The 16,399-nt window shown below is 39.9% G+C and overlaps 1 protein-coding gene across 6 annotated transcripts in view; it reads left to right on the forward strand.

Moving 5' to 3' along the window:
- enah (ENAH actin regulator) overlaps positions 1–15,827 on the forward strand; it is a 70,938-nt gene extending 55,111 nt beyond the window's left edge. For all 6 annotated transcript variants that reach the window (XM_028440015.1, XM_028440016.1, XM_028440014.1 and 3 more), the window contains 6 exons: positions 77–125; positions 1,691–1,742; positions 3,669–3,735; positions 6,872–6,956; positions 11,964–12,021; positions 14,787–15,827. In XM_028440015.1, coding sequence (XP_028295816.1) covers positions 77–125; positions 1,691–1,742; positions 3,669–3,735; positions 6,872–6,956; positions 11,964–12,021; positions 14,787–14,824 — 349 coding nt within the window. In that variant the 3' untranslated portion in view covers positions 14,825–15,827. The remainder of the gene's footprint in view (positions 1–76; positions 126–1,690; positions 1,743–3,668; positions 3,736–6,871; positions 6,957–11,963; positions 12,022–14,786) is intronic.
- Positions 15,828–16,399: the final 572 nt, after the last annotated feature.

The following is a 16,399-nucleotide window of genomic DNA, read 5'->3' on the forward strand; positions in this document are numbered from 1 at the left end:
TAATGAGATAATGCCAGATGTGGTTCCACTGCCAATTGTCAGACTAATGCTTGTGTTTGACCTTTTTTCTATGTAGAAGAAGAATTGCAGAGAGAGGCTCAACACCTGAACCTGAACAGAAATCAGTAGGTCTTAAGACTTCCTCGAAGATTTGAACAAACTTCATTCAAACTCTTTGTCATGGTGAACTCTGAATCAGAGTTGGAATGTTTTTGGAGGCAAACAAAAGCTCAAATTCTATGTAATTAACCCTGTTTGTGTATTAACGTGTGTGAAAGCCAGGGCTACAAATATTATACTCTTTAGTTTTTTTTTTTCAAGGATTTCTATTTGTAGTACATTTGTAAATAGAAATTGCTTTAAAGAGATTTGTGCAACATTACAAAACAAATTTACTGCTAGAACTGGCTCCGAGAACGGGGATGCTAAGTCATGTGGTGAATTGGTTTTGCTCTATAATATTTAGGTTTTTTAGGCTTAGAATTTAGGCTTTCCTGTGATGATTGGAAAGTTTTTAAAGGTGCAGTCCGCAACTCTCAGATCCCTCTCTCCCCCTCCCTCCCTCCCCGCAGCTCTTTTGCCCTGCCTCCAAACTTTTCAAAGTTCCTCCCTCAGAGGAGTTAACAAGCTAACGTTAGTCCGAAAGCAACATCACAGTAATATAACATGCTCTGTTAAAAGCATAGTACTGCAGCACTTCTCTCTCTCAATGTGCACACACCTCAGCAGCAGCAGCAGCAATAACACAGTGTCACTTACAGCAGCTCAAATGGAGGCTGCTGTTTGCACAAAAGCAATACATGGATTACAGAGTTATAGTGTAACAATTACAAATCAAACATAATGTAAATCAAGCAGCAGTAATTACTGTACGTTTCAAGCAGAATAGTCACCAATTCCATCTTCTACTCCTCCAGACCATACACTGTGAAAAAGACGGCGCTCTAGCCCTGGGAAAGGGGCGGGAACTGTGAGCAACAGCTGGACCTTGTTCTAATATATGATGTATATTGAATATATATATATATTCAAACACAATCCTGGCTCTCATTGGTTCATTTTGCCCGGTCGCGGTGCATTCTGGCAATCTGCCAAAGGCTGCAGGAGCAGCAGGGGGACTCAATGAGCCAGTTTTTTTTCACATAAACTACTAGTTTCATGTAAAGTTGTCCTTACATAGCGACAGCTTTAACAAATATGACAAAAAGTTACTTTTATAAAAGTTGCAGATTGCACCTTTAAGGATAATAAAAGTATTATTATTGATTTAATAAATAAAACTTTTGTCTGATAAAATCTTTTGATCCTTTAAAGATTAACTGATTGTTACAATTAAGCCTATTGTTCTCATCTACTCGGTAACATTTCAATTTACGACCTGATTTCTTGTTTTGCCAACACTATTGTTTAATGTTTTTGTCTGAGCTGTCATATTGCTTTTAGTACAGTTGAGGATGTGTGAACTTCTTTGGGTTATTGGCCCATAGTTGGAACTGGGGACTTACTTTGGAGGGAACAATATATGCAATTTATAAAAATACACACACAGCAACGGCACATCAACTTTTTGTTTTTGTAATAATTTACTGGTCCCAATCAGATTCATAGTGCACAATAATGGAATTCTGCCTGATTTTTGTGTGTAACCCTGGATTAGAATGCATTGACATATGAACCCTTTTCCCAACAGGATGATGGAGAAACAAGCACTGCAGCTAAATTATCAGCTTGTAGCACACCAGGTAAGAATGTAAAGACAGAGGGGATTGTCCCAAATGATAAAGCAAAACATATGGCCCTTTCATATTCTGGAACCCATGACCATCAGACCCTGGAGCAGGGTTAAATATGAAAGGAGTTGGCTGACTGGACTTAAGCTTGCTCACCTACCCACTCATATATCCATGTGTCATCTTCATTCTGAGTAAATGTTAAATGGACTTGATTTATATATCGCATTTATTATGAAGTATAGTTCCAACACTAAGCTTATTCACAAACCAATAGCACAGAGTTGCCATGCAAGACACGCAATCATTTGGAGCAACTTGGAATTAATTGTCTTGGCCATGGACACTTCGACAGATAGGCAGTTAGAGCCTTGACATTGAAACCACAAATAGATGAGGAGGTGGGGTTTATGACCTATACTGCAGCCAGTCAGCAGGGGGAGTTCTAAAAATAAAAGCTTCACTCCACCGTAGAGATTGTCCCGTTCATTCTTTTTACAGTCTATGGTACAGACATATCTTGTGTGTATTCCCGTCTGTCTCTGCGTGTGCTTGGACGTGTGTGTGCATCTTACTGCTGTGTGCGGGAGGTGGTGGAAGAGCTGGGCTGTAGGTCTGTGTGTGAGCTTCACGTCGTGAGTGTGTGTGCTTGTGATTGTAGTGACACATCTCAGCTGACCGGCTGCCTGACTGGGCGTGTCTTACAGAAGTAACGCCCATAACCAAGGCATTTTTTAAAAAAGCCCCCCCCCCCAGTGGGAGGTCAGTAGAATGCAGGGGTTTAGTTACTCTTTAAATTAAGATGAAGAACATGCAGGCAGCAGGATGGCAACAGGTTCCCTGCAGCTTAGACCGCCTGTCCCCTAATTATGATGATCACATAATAATAATGATAAATTTATTCATAGAGCGCTTTCAATCAAAGTACTGTACATCAATCACAGTGCTGTACATCAAATAGATCAGTCATTAAACATATTAAAATAATCACAACAATAGTATGAAAGACATACATAAAAAAGGGAATTTTAGGACTCATACGTCACAGTATACAAATAGGTTTTTAGCTTTGCCTTTAAACATCAATGGAGGGACCCAGGCTAATTTCAGCGGGTAAACTGTTCCATAGCAATGGAGCACGAGATGAAAAAGCACGTTCCCTTTAAGGACCTTTGGGACATTTAGAAGCCCAGTTCCTTGGGATCTCAAACTCCTGAGTTGGAATGCCATTTACAGTTTTATTCGTTACCATCAGTACCTTAAAATCTGCTCTGACCTGAACTGGTAGCCAGTGAAGAGAGGCCAGGACAGGAGTAATATGCCCATATCTACTGAAGCCAGTGAGAACCCGAGCTGCTGCGTTCTTTACCATCTGCACACCGCGGAAGCTCTTTTTGGGCAAATCAGACAAAAGCACATTACAGTAGTCTAAGCGTGATGACACAAACAAATTAATAAGGACCTCAGCATCCTGAGACAATAGAATGGCTTTAATCTTGACAATATTTCTGAGATGGAAAAAGGCCAATCTTGTCACCTCTTTTATATGACAAATAAATGAGAAAGTTTGGTCCAAGACCATTTACAATGAATAACATGATTGTCCACTGAAAGGTTGAGGTTATCAATATACATCATGTTAGAACAAGGTCCAGAGCATGATTAGAATGATTAATTTGTTTGTTTATTTATTATTTGTTTTATTTTTGGGATTAAAGATGCTCAGAGAGAGGCTTTCCAATTAATTGTGGCTAAATTTGGTTTTAGGAATGACTAACAGACTAAAGTGCTAAACTGCTACCATTCCGTCACCATATGATGGGTATTATAACTGGGAGAAGTGGCTTCATTAAGATCTACATACTCCTCATTTTTAAGCCAGGCCATACTAGAAATCACTTGTTTGATAGCATTACTGTTTATTTTGTGGCTCTCTAGACATGCCTCGGAAACCTTGGGAACGGACAAACGCCATGAACGGGAACATGTCTCCTGTTATTGGAAGGTATAACCTCCTTTTTCTTTTGTACTTTAATTCTAGATTGTATTATCAATAATTCAATGCCATTACATTTCTTTGACATGTGCATTTAGTTTGACAAAGACTATTGGACTTAACTATTTACACTTAAGTTTCAGCTATTCTTTTGTTTTTTGTTTTTTTTACCTTGTCAGCACATGCTGTCAAAGGCCAACGCGGCATGTTGTGCAATTCTTTCACTACAACAATGCATGTTTTGTTATTGCTATTATATAAATGAGGTTATTTTATTGTATAATTGTGACCAGCACTACCCCTCCCTAAGGAAGGGTAAGAAAAACTTTATTACAGGGAGAATATAAAAGAGAGAGCAGTGTTACACCTAGGTGAGGGGGAAGGGGTGGGGAAGAGTCTGATGTTTTAAGGTGAGAGTGCAGTGAGATGTTATAGTTGTACATGTTGGGTTTATTGTGTTGTGTAATCAGTTAAGCCAGTCTGGTGACAAGTGTGGAGAAATTGAAGCGAGTGACACAGCACCCAACTTAAGTATAATGATGGTGGTCAACGTGTCTAAGATTAAGCCCAATACGAGCTTATCCCACAGCCCAAGGCATGCCAGTGCATCCACAACCAATGTGTGTGCAAGAGTCACCTCTGCTAACCCAGGCGCTGCCCCAGGCTCGAAACTGCAGCCAGGCCGGCAGCAACAACCGGAGCTAAGGCTTTCCAGGCCACCCCCCCACGACAGAGCAGCCCCTCCCAGACACCCTAGAGACCCCAGGCCGAGAGGCAGCCGCCACCCCACGTACACACCCGAGAAATCACCAAGGAGCCGAGGACCCAGCGCACCCCGCCACCGCCCCAACCCCCCACCTCGAGGAGAATCCACATCACACAGTTTATTTTCAACAAATTTCCAAGACACTTTTGGTTGATGATCAAAACTCACTGTCGGATGGTTCTCTTTAAGGGTCACATTGAGACGGACAGTGATTACTTAAATCTTTGATCAGTGATCAGATTGGGGTCAACAAACACGACAGACTGACAGCAATTCATTACACACACAAGGGTTAGGATGGAGTGCTAACAAGATGATTGGAAACAAATGAGGAGCCCATGGAAGAAAAAGGAGAGTGAAGGAGCACACAGTAACACAACATTAAAGGGGACATATGGTTTTAAATCCTTCCTTTTTAGATATAAATCATACAGTTGTGGCCTATATAAAGCGGAACTGCACTGCTTGGGTCTGAATTCCTCATTATTATAGCTCCACAGGCCCTTTTTCTACCCCTTTTCTGATGTGCTTCTTAAGAGCAACTTGTTTTGGTGCGGTCTCTTTAAATGCAAATGAGACACTTTATACCCCGCCCCCTCTCCAGGTTCAACTCCACCCTGCTCGGCCATTTTTGTAGTTTGATAGAAGAGATATGGCTATGTAGCGGCGCAGAAAAAGTTTATTCACACGTTATTTACACAATGTCAACAACGGAATACTTGTCCATCCAGCTTTACATGTTTGAGCCAGAGTTTGACCCGGCGGAGCGAGATGAAAATGAAGATGATGAACCTGCAGAGCCCTAACAAGTGAGCTAACACAGGCACCGAGCTAACGCTAGCGCCAAGCTAACGTCACGAAATGCATTATAATACAGTCTTTTCGGAGACAAAAACGGCAAAATGAAATGACTAATGAAAACTTTAGACTTAAATTAAATCACGTAGGCCATATCATCAAGGATCTAAAATGAGGACACAGCGCTAACATATGAAGACGGTGCAACTGCTAATGCTAACAAAACAATGACAGGGACGTCTTATCATCACACTTTTTAGCGTTATTTACAGCTTACCAAAGTGCTCTGTTCGTCGTCTCTAAAGATAGAAGGAATTGACCCCTCAATCAGACAAAGTCTTTCGGCAAATCCTTCTTTATACTGGCGGAGGTTGCTGAAGCAGTCATCCTTGAAGTGCTGCGCGCACACAAAAATGACATTACCCACAGATGTGGGTACATTTCCGTCAAAAATAAAACTCAACCAGGCACTTTGAAAAGGTTCTGATGCTGGGAGACGTTGTAATGAAGCGTGTGGGTTACTACATACAACAATCAAACATTTTGATTTCTCCTCTCGTAACTTCTGCATCCTGAAGCTAAGACTACAAAATAAAAGCGAGAAATAAAAATGGCGGATTGCTCGAAGTGTTGGGCCTGGAGTCGATGTCCTAATTTGGCAGTTCCGCTGACGTTATTGTTCAAAAAACGTAATAGAGAATCGAAAAATCGAAACAGATTGAAAAATATGACCAAAACAGAATATAAAGATATCAACGGAGCACCTGAAGAGATTAATTTGAACTTTTCTGTGCTTCTAAACAATCTAAATATACATCAAAATTCATTTAAGGGCTAAAAAAGTGGATTTAGCATGATATGTCCCCTTTAACCAACAAGAAAGAAATCAAAATAAAAAGGTTTGTGAAAACTCAGTTCCACATTATTGCCAACAGTGTTTTTCTACTGCAGCATATACAAAAAAAATGTTTTTTTCCCCCCCTCAAGAATAGAAAATAATTTTTTGACAAGTCTCATCCTGGTATCCTACAGTAATGCTGCTCCACAATAGCAATTATTCACCATGAGACAACAACGTTCTTTAGTTTTATCAGATGATAGTTTCCTATGTTCTGTTGTATGGACAGTGTTTTATCCAGTCCATCATTTTTATGTGGACTGTAATGTGCTTTGAGGGCATTTCACACCAGCCTGAAACAGATGAGTATACTTAAAATTGTGCTGTGTTTAATGGCCTTTGTTTTGCATGGTCCTTTTTATTACTTTTTCTTTGATTTAACTTTTTTTATTAATTGTTACCATTATTCAAATATCCAAGTGAACCTACCAATTTTAGTCCATCCTCAATCAGAAGATGTTGTCTCTCCAAAAAGATGCAGAAATATGATAATTGTAGGATTTTTTATTCTGTTAAAGTTTCAGAAGCTACTGACTTTCTGTTGTTTCAAACCAAACATTGCTTGGTGCGTTCACCTGCCGTCATGCAAATGTATCAACTGGGATTCACGTACCTGATAAAATAATATAATCACCTCTGTCTATTTTTAAATTTTTTCTTTTTTTCCCTCTTCTCTTTTAAAGGTCTAAATCCATTCCAACACCATCTGCATTCACAGGAGCCAATGGAGTACCAACAGAGTCTGTTGATTATGAAAAACTGAAACAGGTAAATGAACAAATGAATGACGGAATTTAAAAGTGGCAATTCATTGTAGGACACCTTGCATAAGTGTCTATTACAATCGTGCTCTTTCAGGGTTAGGACAGATTCCTCCACACCAAATCTTGTTTAAACTAATTAAAAGCTTTAGGACTTAAAAGTTTGAATCTGCACAAATCTGCCTTTCATAATTTGTTAGCAATGTCATGGCAAAGACTTTCTTTTGAACGTCTTTGAACAAGACGAAGTAGGAACTGCCTGATAAATTAAGGTTTAAATCAACCCAATGTTGGTTTTTCATTCGAATGACAGTGGCTATACTTCTTGCTTCCCAACTTAGTGCCTGTACATTGGAGTTTACTCCGGTAGACAAGAGGGAAGCCTCCCTCCGCCTTAGGGTGGGGGAACGGATCCTGACTGTTGTTTGTGCCTATGGACCAAATAGCAGCTCAGAGTATCGACCCTTTTTGGATTCCTAAGAGGGAGTACTGGAGAGTGCTCCTTCTGGGGATTCCCTCTTTCTGCTGGGAGACTTCAACGCTCACGTTGGCAATGACAGTGAGACCTGGGGGGCCGTGTTTGGGAGGAACGTCCCCAGAACCCGAGCGTTAATTTGTTGTTGGACTTCTGTGCTCGTAACAGATTATTCATAACAAACACCATGTTCAGGCATAAGGGTGTCCATATGTGTACTTGGCACCCGGACACCCTAGGCCGCAGTTTGATGATCAACTTCGTAATCGTGTCGTCTAACTTGCGGCCGTATGTCTTGGACACTTTGGGTAAAGAGAGGGGCAGAGCTGTCAACAGATCACCACCTGGTCGTGAGTTGGCTCCGATGGCGGGGGAAGATGCCGGTTAGATCTGGCAGACCCAAACATATTGTGAGGGTCTGCTGGCATGCCTGGCAGAGTCTCCCGTCAGAAGGAGCTTCAACTCCCACCTCCGGGAAAACTTCAACCATGTCTCGGTGGAGGCAGGGGACATTGAGTCAGAGTGGGCCATGTTCCATGTTTCTGTTGTTGACCAGTGCTGTGGTCGTAAGGTAGTCAGTGCCTGTCGTGGCGGCAACACCCAAACGCGTTGGTGGACACCAGGGGTGAGGGATGCTGTCAAGCTGAAGACGGAAGGGGGAGGGGGAAGCAGTGCATCGTCAACACTATGTATGGTGCAGATGATGCGCTGCTGACTTCGACTCGAGACATTGCAGATCAGTGGAAAGAACACTTCAAAGATCTCCACAATCTTACCGACACGCCTTACCATGAGGAAGCAGAGCCTGGGGACCCGGGAGTGGACTTTCCTATCTCTGGGGCTGAGGTTGCTGAGGTGGTTAAAAAGCTCCCCGGTGGCAGGGCCCCATGGGTGGATGAGATCCGCCCGGAGTTCCTCAACGTCCTGGATGTTGTTGGGCTGTCATTATTGACACGACTCTGCAGCATTGCGTGGACATCGGGTCAGTGCCCCTGGATTGGCATTTTTTAAGAAGGGGGATTGGAGGGTGTGTTCCAACTAAAGAGGGATCACACTCCTCAGCCTCCCCTCTCAGGCCTATTCAGTGGTACTGGAGAGGAGGGTCCGCCGGATAGTTAAACCCCAGATCCAGGAGGAGCAATGTGATTTTCGTCTTGCTTGCGGAACTGTGGACCAGCTCTACACCCTGAGCAAGGTCCTTGAGGGTGCTGTACCAATCCACATGTGTTTTGTGGACCTGGAGAAGGCATTCGACCGTGTCCTTCGGGGTTCTTTTGTTGGGGGTCCTCCGTGAGTACGAGGTATCAGTCCCTGTACGCCGGCAGTAAGTCGAACTCGTTTCCAGTGAGGGTTGGACTCTGCCAAGGCTGTTTTTTGTCACAGATTCTCTTAATAACTTTTATGGACAGAATTTCTAGCCGCAGTCAGGGTGGTGAGGGGGTCAGATTTTGGGGCCTCAGGATTGCATCACTGTTTTTTTCAGATAATGTGGTCCTGTGACCTTCAACTCTCACAGGTTCGGTTTGCAGCCGAGAGTGAAGCGGTGGGGATGAGAATTAGCACCTCCAAATCCGAGTCCGTGGTTCTCGACTGGAAATAGGTGAAGTGCCTTCTTTAGGTTGGAGATGAGGTCCTGCCCCAAGTGGAGGAGTTCAAGTACCTCTGGGTTTTGTTGACGAGTGACGGAAGGGTGGAGCGAGAGATTGACAGGCGGATTGGTGTGGCGTCTGCAGTGATGCAGAGTCTACACCGATCCGTCATGGTAAAGAGGGAGCTTCGCCAAAAGGCGAAGCTCTCAATTTACAGGTCGATCTATGTTCCTGCCCTCACCTATGTTCATGAGCTTTGGGACATGACCGAAAGAACAAGATCGCGAGTACAAGCGGCTGAAATGAGTTTCCACCGCAGAGTGGCTGGGCTCTCCCTTAGAAATAGGGGAGTAGTTCAGTCATCCGGGAGGTGCTCGAAGTAGAGCCGCTGCTCCTCCGCATTGCGAAGAGCGAGATGAGGTGGCTCGGGCACCTAATTAGGATGCCCCCTGGATGCATCCCCAGTGAGGCATCCATGGAACGTCCCTTCGGAAGGAAGATCCAAGATATGCTGGAGAGACTGTCTCTCGACTGGCCTGAGAAGGCCTGGCGGACCATGGATGTACGCCCGAGTATGTTTGAGCCTTAAGTCCAAACATCTGTTCACTTGCTTATTCACTTGGCATCAATCCGCAATGGCTCAGATGGCCTGGATCATGCTAATGAGCCACACAATATATAAAAAATCTCCACATTCTCCAAATATTAGTATCTATACAAGGTTTTTCCTCATTTTGAGCTGCTGGAGATGATAATATTTTAACAGATATAGGTAGTGTAGGCCTCATAGATCAGTAAATCGAAGAACATTTGCTTGAAGAAAGATATGAAAGGTCTAATTTGCTGCTTGAAAGTTTATTTTTTATCTCCAATGTAAACACAAAAAAGGTGTCCAGTGAATCGTTGTCCTCCTTGTCTGACAAAGAAACACAAGAAATCACGGTAAGAATGAAGTAAAAACCCATCAGTCTACAGGGCTCCGCATCCCACAAAGCAATGCACAATTTTCAACAATGTCAGTAAACCAAGTGTTTAGTTACAGTAGCGATCAAAACAAACATTCTAGTGCAAATGCAACCTTTTACATCTTTATTTCAAGCAAATGATCTTCAATTAATTGATTCATGTGGCCTACACTATGGATTTAGCTGATAAAAGAATTGTCTCCAGCAGCTTTAAACATAAATTCTTAGTCAGCTTTAGAACAGACCCAACCCAATTGCAGTTGAAGACAGACGGAATTCTCTTTTTCATGTGAAATACGATTTAATTAATAATCGTTATAGTTTGTGCATTTAGTCATTTAACTTTCTCAAAAATACCTTTTAATCCATCAAAAAAAAAATATCTATTACATTTTTAATTTGTTACATTAAAACAGTTTGTAAAAAATATTTATTAGTATGTATTAAAAGTAAAAATCTGGAGGATTGGGTACACGTATGTTTTATTGTTCATCAGCCATATTAATGAAATCTAATTCGTTGCAAATCATCTCTTTTGGTGCATTATGATTTATAAACATTGCTTATGCCTAAAAACATTTACTACACAACAGTTAAGGATCTATAAATTACTATTGGAAATAATCAATCTGACCAATGTTTAAACTCACAAACAACAGAAAAGGACGAAACGTAAGCCTTCCAGTAGAAAAATAAACATAGTTGTTTGGATGAAGTTACATTCTATAGAATTGTTTCTTGCAAAATTCCTTCTTTTTTTCAAACCAAACAAATGTCTTAATTTTTCTCCTCCTTTGACACTATGAATGGATGAGGTCACCCATGTCCGTCTCTGTGTGAGTGTGTGTGACATCAGCCATGTGGAGGCAAATAACATGCGTTTGTGTTGTACGTGTGTACATAATATAATTTGTAATATACCATATTCATTTTAAATATATATGATATTTTCTACATTCAAGCTAAATAAATAATAATGGATTTAATAAAAGACTCTTGTACAACAGTTTTCATGTTGAATTTTATGCATCTGTAACCTTTTGCTTTAAATCAAGTGCACACCTTCATTAAAGTGGCACCAACACTATATGTGCACTAGGGATGTAACGATTCACTCAACTCCCGATACGATTCGATTCACGATATTGGGTTCACGATACGATTCTCTCACGATTTATTTTACAAAATGAGACTGTAGACAAATGATGATTGAAAAATATTCCTTTATTTTTTTGGGGGGAAAAAAAACAAGAAAATACTGTACTATTTTCCTTTTATTTTTCATTGTCAAAAGACAAAACTGTTCAAAATAATGCAATTTAACTAAAAATATATCTTGAATTAAATAAATAAAGGAATAATGCAAATGAAGAAGAAGCTTATTAATTTAAATTCTGGTTCTATAATAAACAATGCAAAACTGCATAATAGTTATTTTTCTTTTTAAAAGTGCAACTGAAAATGTATTTTGTGCCTTAACAATTGGACTTAAAAAAAAAGTCTTTGCCCTGTATTTACGTCAGATATTTGTTTGGACCAGCAGAGGGCACTGGTAACCCCGTGGTCGGTTGGCATGCAGCTAATCTAGCAGTGAAGAAGAGATGCTATGCTAGCAGACAGAGCTAATAGAATAACGTGACTTTTACAGATATTCATGTAATATTACAGATATTCTTTCGGTGCTAAAGGGGTAAGGAATCATTTATTAACATATTTAAGAGTAGAAGGCAGCCAGAAAGAAAGTATTAGCAGACTCCGCCGCCGCCTACACTTCTGGATAAAAAACCCTGCTGGTTAAAAAAGGTACTGCGATTCAATTTTCAGAAGATCGATATCAATCGTGATACCTATGAATCGATTTTTAACTGCCTTACGATTAATCGTTACATCCCTATTGTGCACCATTTTAAAGGTGGTGGTAACTTAGAAAACATGTGCAATTTTTGTAAGTGTGTTTGAAAAATAACATTCTCATTGTATTTTAGGACATTCTTGAGGAGATGAGGCGGGAGCTGTCCAAACTAAAAGAGGAGCTTATCGATGGTAACTATCACTGAAATTTATCACTAAACACACCAAAGGTATTCTACAAGTAACTCTTTAAGAGATGTACTGTACGTGTATTTGCTTTGTTTATCCAACATATATTACCAAAGCATAAGAAACTTGACTTATTGTTCCTAATTTCTATTTTTATTAATTAAGGTAGAGAACAGCAACAAGAGTAAAATATTCACCATCTTCACTAATGATTTGCTTTTTATTATATACCTCTTGTCCGGGTCGGGACAATTTTCCCCCTAGTGGCAGGTCAGCAGAAAGCAGGGGTTTAGTTACTCTTTAATAAGTGGTTTTTTTTGTTTTGTTTTTTTCATTCTTACTGTGATTTCTTGTTTTTCTTTACTAAACAAGGAGGACAGTGATTTGCTTGACAATGTTTTTTTCTGGTTTATTGAGAGCATGTTCCCTGTGATGACGTCATTCCCAAAGATTTAGTCCATTTTCAGGTGTTTTTGTCGACAGCCACAAAATAAACATCTGCTATTGTTTGCCGCATCTTTTAGTTTGTGAAAACAGAACGTGTGTGTTGGGAAGTCACTTTGGCAGTGTATATCAATGGCATCAGTAGTGGATGAAAACAACTTTGGGATGAAATACAGGTACAGTTAAAAAGGTTTAGTTATCATCGCAAGCAGCTTTAAAATATTTTATTTAATGTTGTGTAAAATCAATACAAATATTTTAAAAAGGCTTTTTTGTTTTGTTTTTCATTCCTACTATGCTGCAAGCAGTAACTCCCCCCATCCCCTCCTGCATTGGCCATTATGAAATCATTTTGGAAAGAAACCTACAATGGTCACAATTACATCAGAGCTTTAAAGCTGCAGTTTGTAAGTTTTATTTGGTCAAAAATCTATAATCATCTCATTATATTGTATTGCATATTGTAATCCAAAGTGTTCTGAGTGGACAGTGAATTTCTTCATGGCATGTTTTCCAGAAGAAGTCTCTAATGCAGCTTTTGGCACAGTGGTTACATGGCAAAGTAAGAGGAAAAAGGAAGACCGAGGTGGAGAAGCAACAGAATAAAGGCACAAACGTGTTCAGTAGGAACAGAGTCTGCGGAGTCGGTGTGTGCGGCGGACTGCGAGCGATTCGCTTTCAGTTAGCACAGTCCGCCCCGAGTCAGAGAGAGATAGTGATATCAGACGGAATAAATAGCAATTCATCTGCAGTGTGGACAGCGTGTCTGCTCTGATCAGCTAAGATCGGCTGCAGCTTGGCTTCTTGTGTTTGAGGAGCGGCTGTGAGCCTTTACTATCCTCACAGCAATGAGTGATACAAGCTTTCATGTCTCTAAAACATTGAAAAACTCTCCAATAGCACAAGATAAAGTCCATACATTTGTTACTAGTCTCTATGGAGAAAACAGTCGCAGAGAGTTATACAGTGTGCACATGCACAGGAAGACCGGTGAGGTTATTTCAGGAGGGGAGAGGGGAGCGTGGAGTGCCTCACGATTGTACATACCGCAGCTTTAATTCCCCTTTAATTCAGAGTCTTCTGATTAAGAGGTTAGGGGTTTAAATCCCAGTCTAAATCTGTCTATGTGTCGAAGTGTATTTGGGCAAGACACGAACCCTAAGTTGCTCCCATTGGTCGACTGCCTTACGATTAATCGTTACATCCCTATTGTGCACCCTTGTGCACCCTTTTAAAGGTGGTGGTAACTTAGAAAACATGGCAGCTCAGTCCCATTGGTGTGTAAATGTGAGTGTGAATTGGTAAATGAGCTAATATTGTAAAGCACTTTGAGACTACTTTAGTGTGGGGATAAAGTAATATATACTGTAAGTCAAGACCATTTACCCTTTATCTCCCTTCCCCTCCTCAGTTGACGTAAGTGAAACAGAATGGCTGTGTTGTAAATGTACTACTCATACGAAGTCTGACATCAAAAATAGTATGTAGTGCATTCACATTAGATAGTTTGCAAGAAATAAACAGTTCGATTAGTTTGTAACCAGAAGTTTTGTCAGTAGCACAATGGCAGGTTTCCGAAATGTCGGCATGAAATGTGTTTTCCGTGAGTTTTATGGATCAAATTACCACATGTTGATATTCTACTTGGTCACTTTCTTGCTTAAAATGTTTTCAGAACTTTCAAAGGTGGCGAATCAGTGAAGATATTTAGCCTCAGTGTGCTTCAGGTTTTTGTCATTGTAGGTTCAAAATGCATCTTGGGAAACTTCGAAGTATACTTAAGGGGAAACACTCATCATCCTAATCCTCCTAACCATACTTATAGTATATAGTAGACAGTATATACTTAATGGCTGTGTAGTGTGTAGTATGTTAGTATGTGAGTTCGAACACAGCCTATGTTTTTGTCGAGCTGCTGTTTCAAAACTACAATCAAAACAAATGTGAAAATAATACTTATTATGTGGTCTTCTATGTTGTAGCCAAAAAGAAAGGGTTTGTTGTGTGTTTTTCCCCATAGACGTGATATGTCACATTTGCCCCCTGTCCAGTCAGAACCCTTCCCAACCCCCAGACCTAAAGCGGAATTGAATAATCAATTTGGAATTACTATTTCCATGTAAATATGAAGCAGAATACTTTAATTCTGAATTATTTAATTCCCATATAAAAAACATCATGTGTCCGTGGCCAATATGTTTGAAATGCTATTGAGAAACAATCAGGATCAGATTCAAAATCAAGAGTAACATATTAGACTGTTTAGCCATGTATATCATGTATCATATTTTAAATAAATCTGCATGTTTTCTGTCTTTTCTCAGCAATCAGAGAGGAACTGGGCAAACCAAGGACCGAGTGAAGGACCCAGGCTCTCCATTATTCATGTCTTCTGCATCTCAGTGACTTTACTGACAAGTGTTTGATAATGCAGTCTGCAGACAATCTGCACTGTCCATTTCTGACAATAGGATATTGAAAAAAGAAGCACCAAAGGGATTTGGAAAATGAAGTGGAACGTATGTCATTTATAAAAAAAAAAAATGTTAAGTCATTTACAGCGTTCACGTAGCCCTGCCTAATGTCGATACACACTAATCTGCATCGCTTTGATCCTGTTCAGAGCCTTGCACAGTCTAAAAAAGGTCATCTTTTTATATAAAAATGTTTGTTTTTTTGTATAACCACAAGTACAAACCTGCTCATAAATATTGAATTTCACACTACTTGTAGTTTAGTACTCATGACTTCTGTGATAGCTCATTAAAGTCATTTTAATAAAGCGTTGTGAGATGCTACATTTTCTCTGTAATACTGTACAAATGTGTTTGGTACAATCAGGATGGCTAACGTGGATATTGAATATAAATAATGCAGACGAGAGCGTACATTGATCTATAAAGCATAATATTTATTCAGTATGTCTAATGTAGTGATGTCTGTAATCTAGTGTGTGGAATCTCTTAAATCTGTGACTCTTACCTTGGCGAAGGGAAAGTGTATCAGTTTTTTGTAATCATGCCTTTGCCTCTCTAAAGGGATACTCCATTTTATTATTTTTTTACAAATACTGTATGTCCCAAAATAATCCAGCTGTTCTTTTTAGAAGACCTGTGCTTAAAAACTGCCTTCTATTGATACATAGTCTTTTTTATTGTCTTTTAAAAATGGGACTTATTGCAGTTAAAAGAACCAGTGAAGAACCCATCTTGGATGACATGCAAAGGATTTGGTTAATGACGCGCACTGGGTGTACAACCGTTGACTTTATGTTGTGCAGCCCATTATTTTTAATGTGATTGTGGCTTCTTTGTTTTTTGTATTAGCACAGAGAAGCAGAGCAAAATAATAAGGTCCAGACTCTTTTTTTGCCATGTTTTAATTTCTCTGAAGATATTATTCAGGATGGTATGAGTCACCATACCATTTCCTAACTTTCCTTCTCTCAGAGGTGCTGATTTAGAGATTCATTCATGAATTCTTTAAACCATTGAAATCTATCATCGACTATCAACATGTTGTCCACCTCACTACACACAGAAAATAACCACAAAAACACAGGCATGTCCCTTTCACTCTCAAACATTGTTTTATGTTCATTCACATTTACACTTCAGTACTTTGCTTCAGACTGAATTATCACTTTATGCATGTGTTATTTGACAAAACAGAATGAAGTTTCTGATACAAAAATTAAATGACTCATGAATAAAAATGTTGAAAATTGTTAGGGTTGCCTAAACGTCTTCATACAACTGTATGTAAGAAAATGCAGCAGTTCCTAATATACAGATTTTGCCGATTGCACAGAAAAGGCCAAAAATAAACACAATTGAATTTTGCTATTAAAGCTGTAAAAACCCGGTGTATTTTTATTGTAAGACAATCTTAATTTGTTCAAGGAAGCAACATGTGATTTCACTGAGAAAGTCAATAG

The sequence above is a fragment of the Gouania willdenowi genome, chromosome 24 (assembly GCF_900634775.1).
Source record: "Gouania willdenowi chromosome 24, fGouWil2.1, whole genome shotgun sequence".
In the NCBI taxonomy this organism is placed as follows: Eukaryota; Metazoa; Chordata; class Actinopteri; order Blenniiformes; family Gobiesocidae; genus Gouania; species Gouania willdenowi.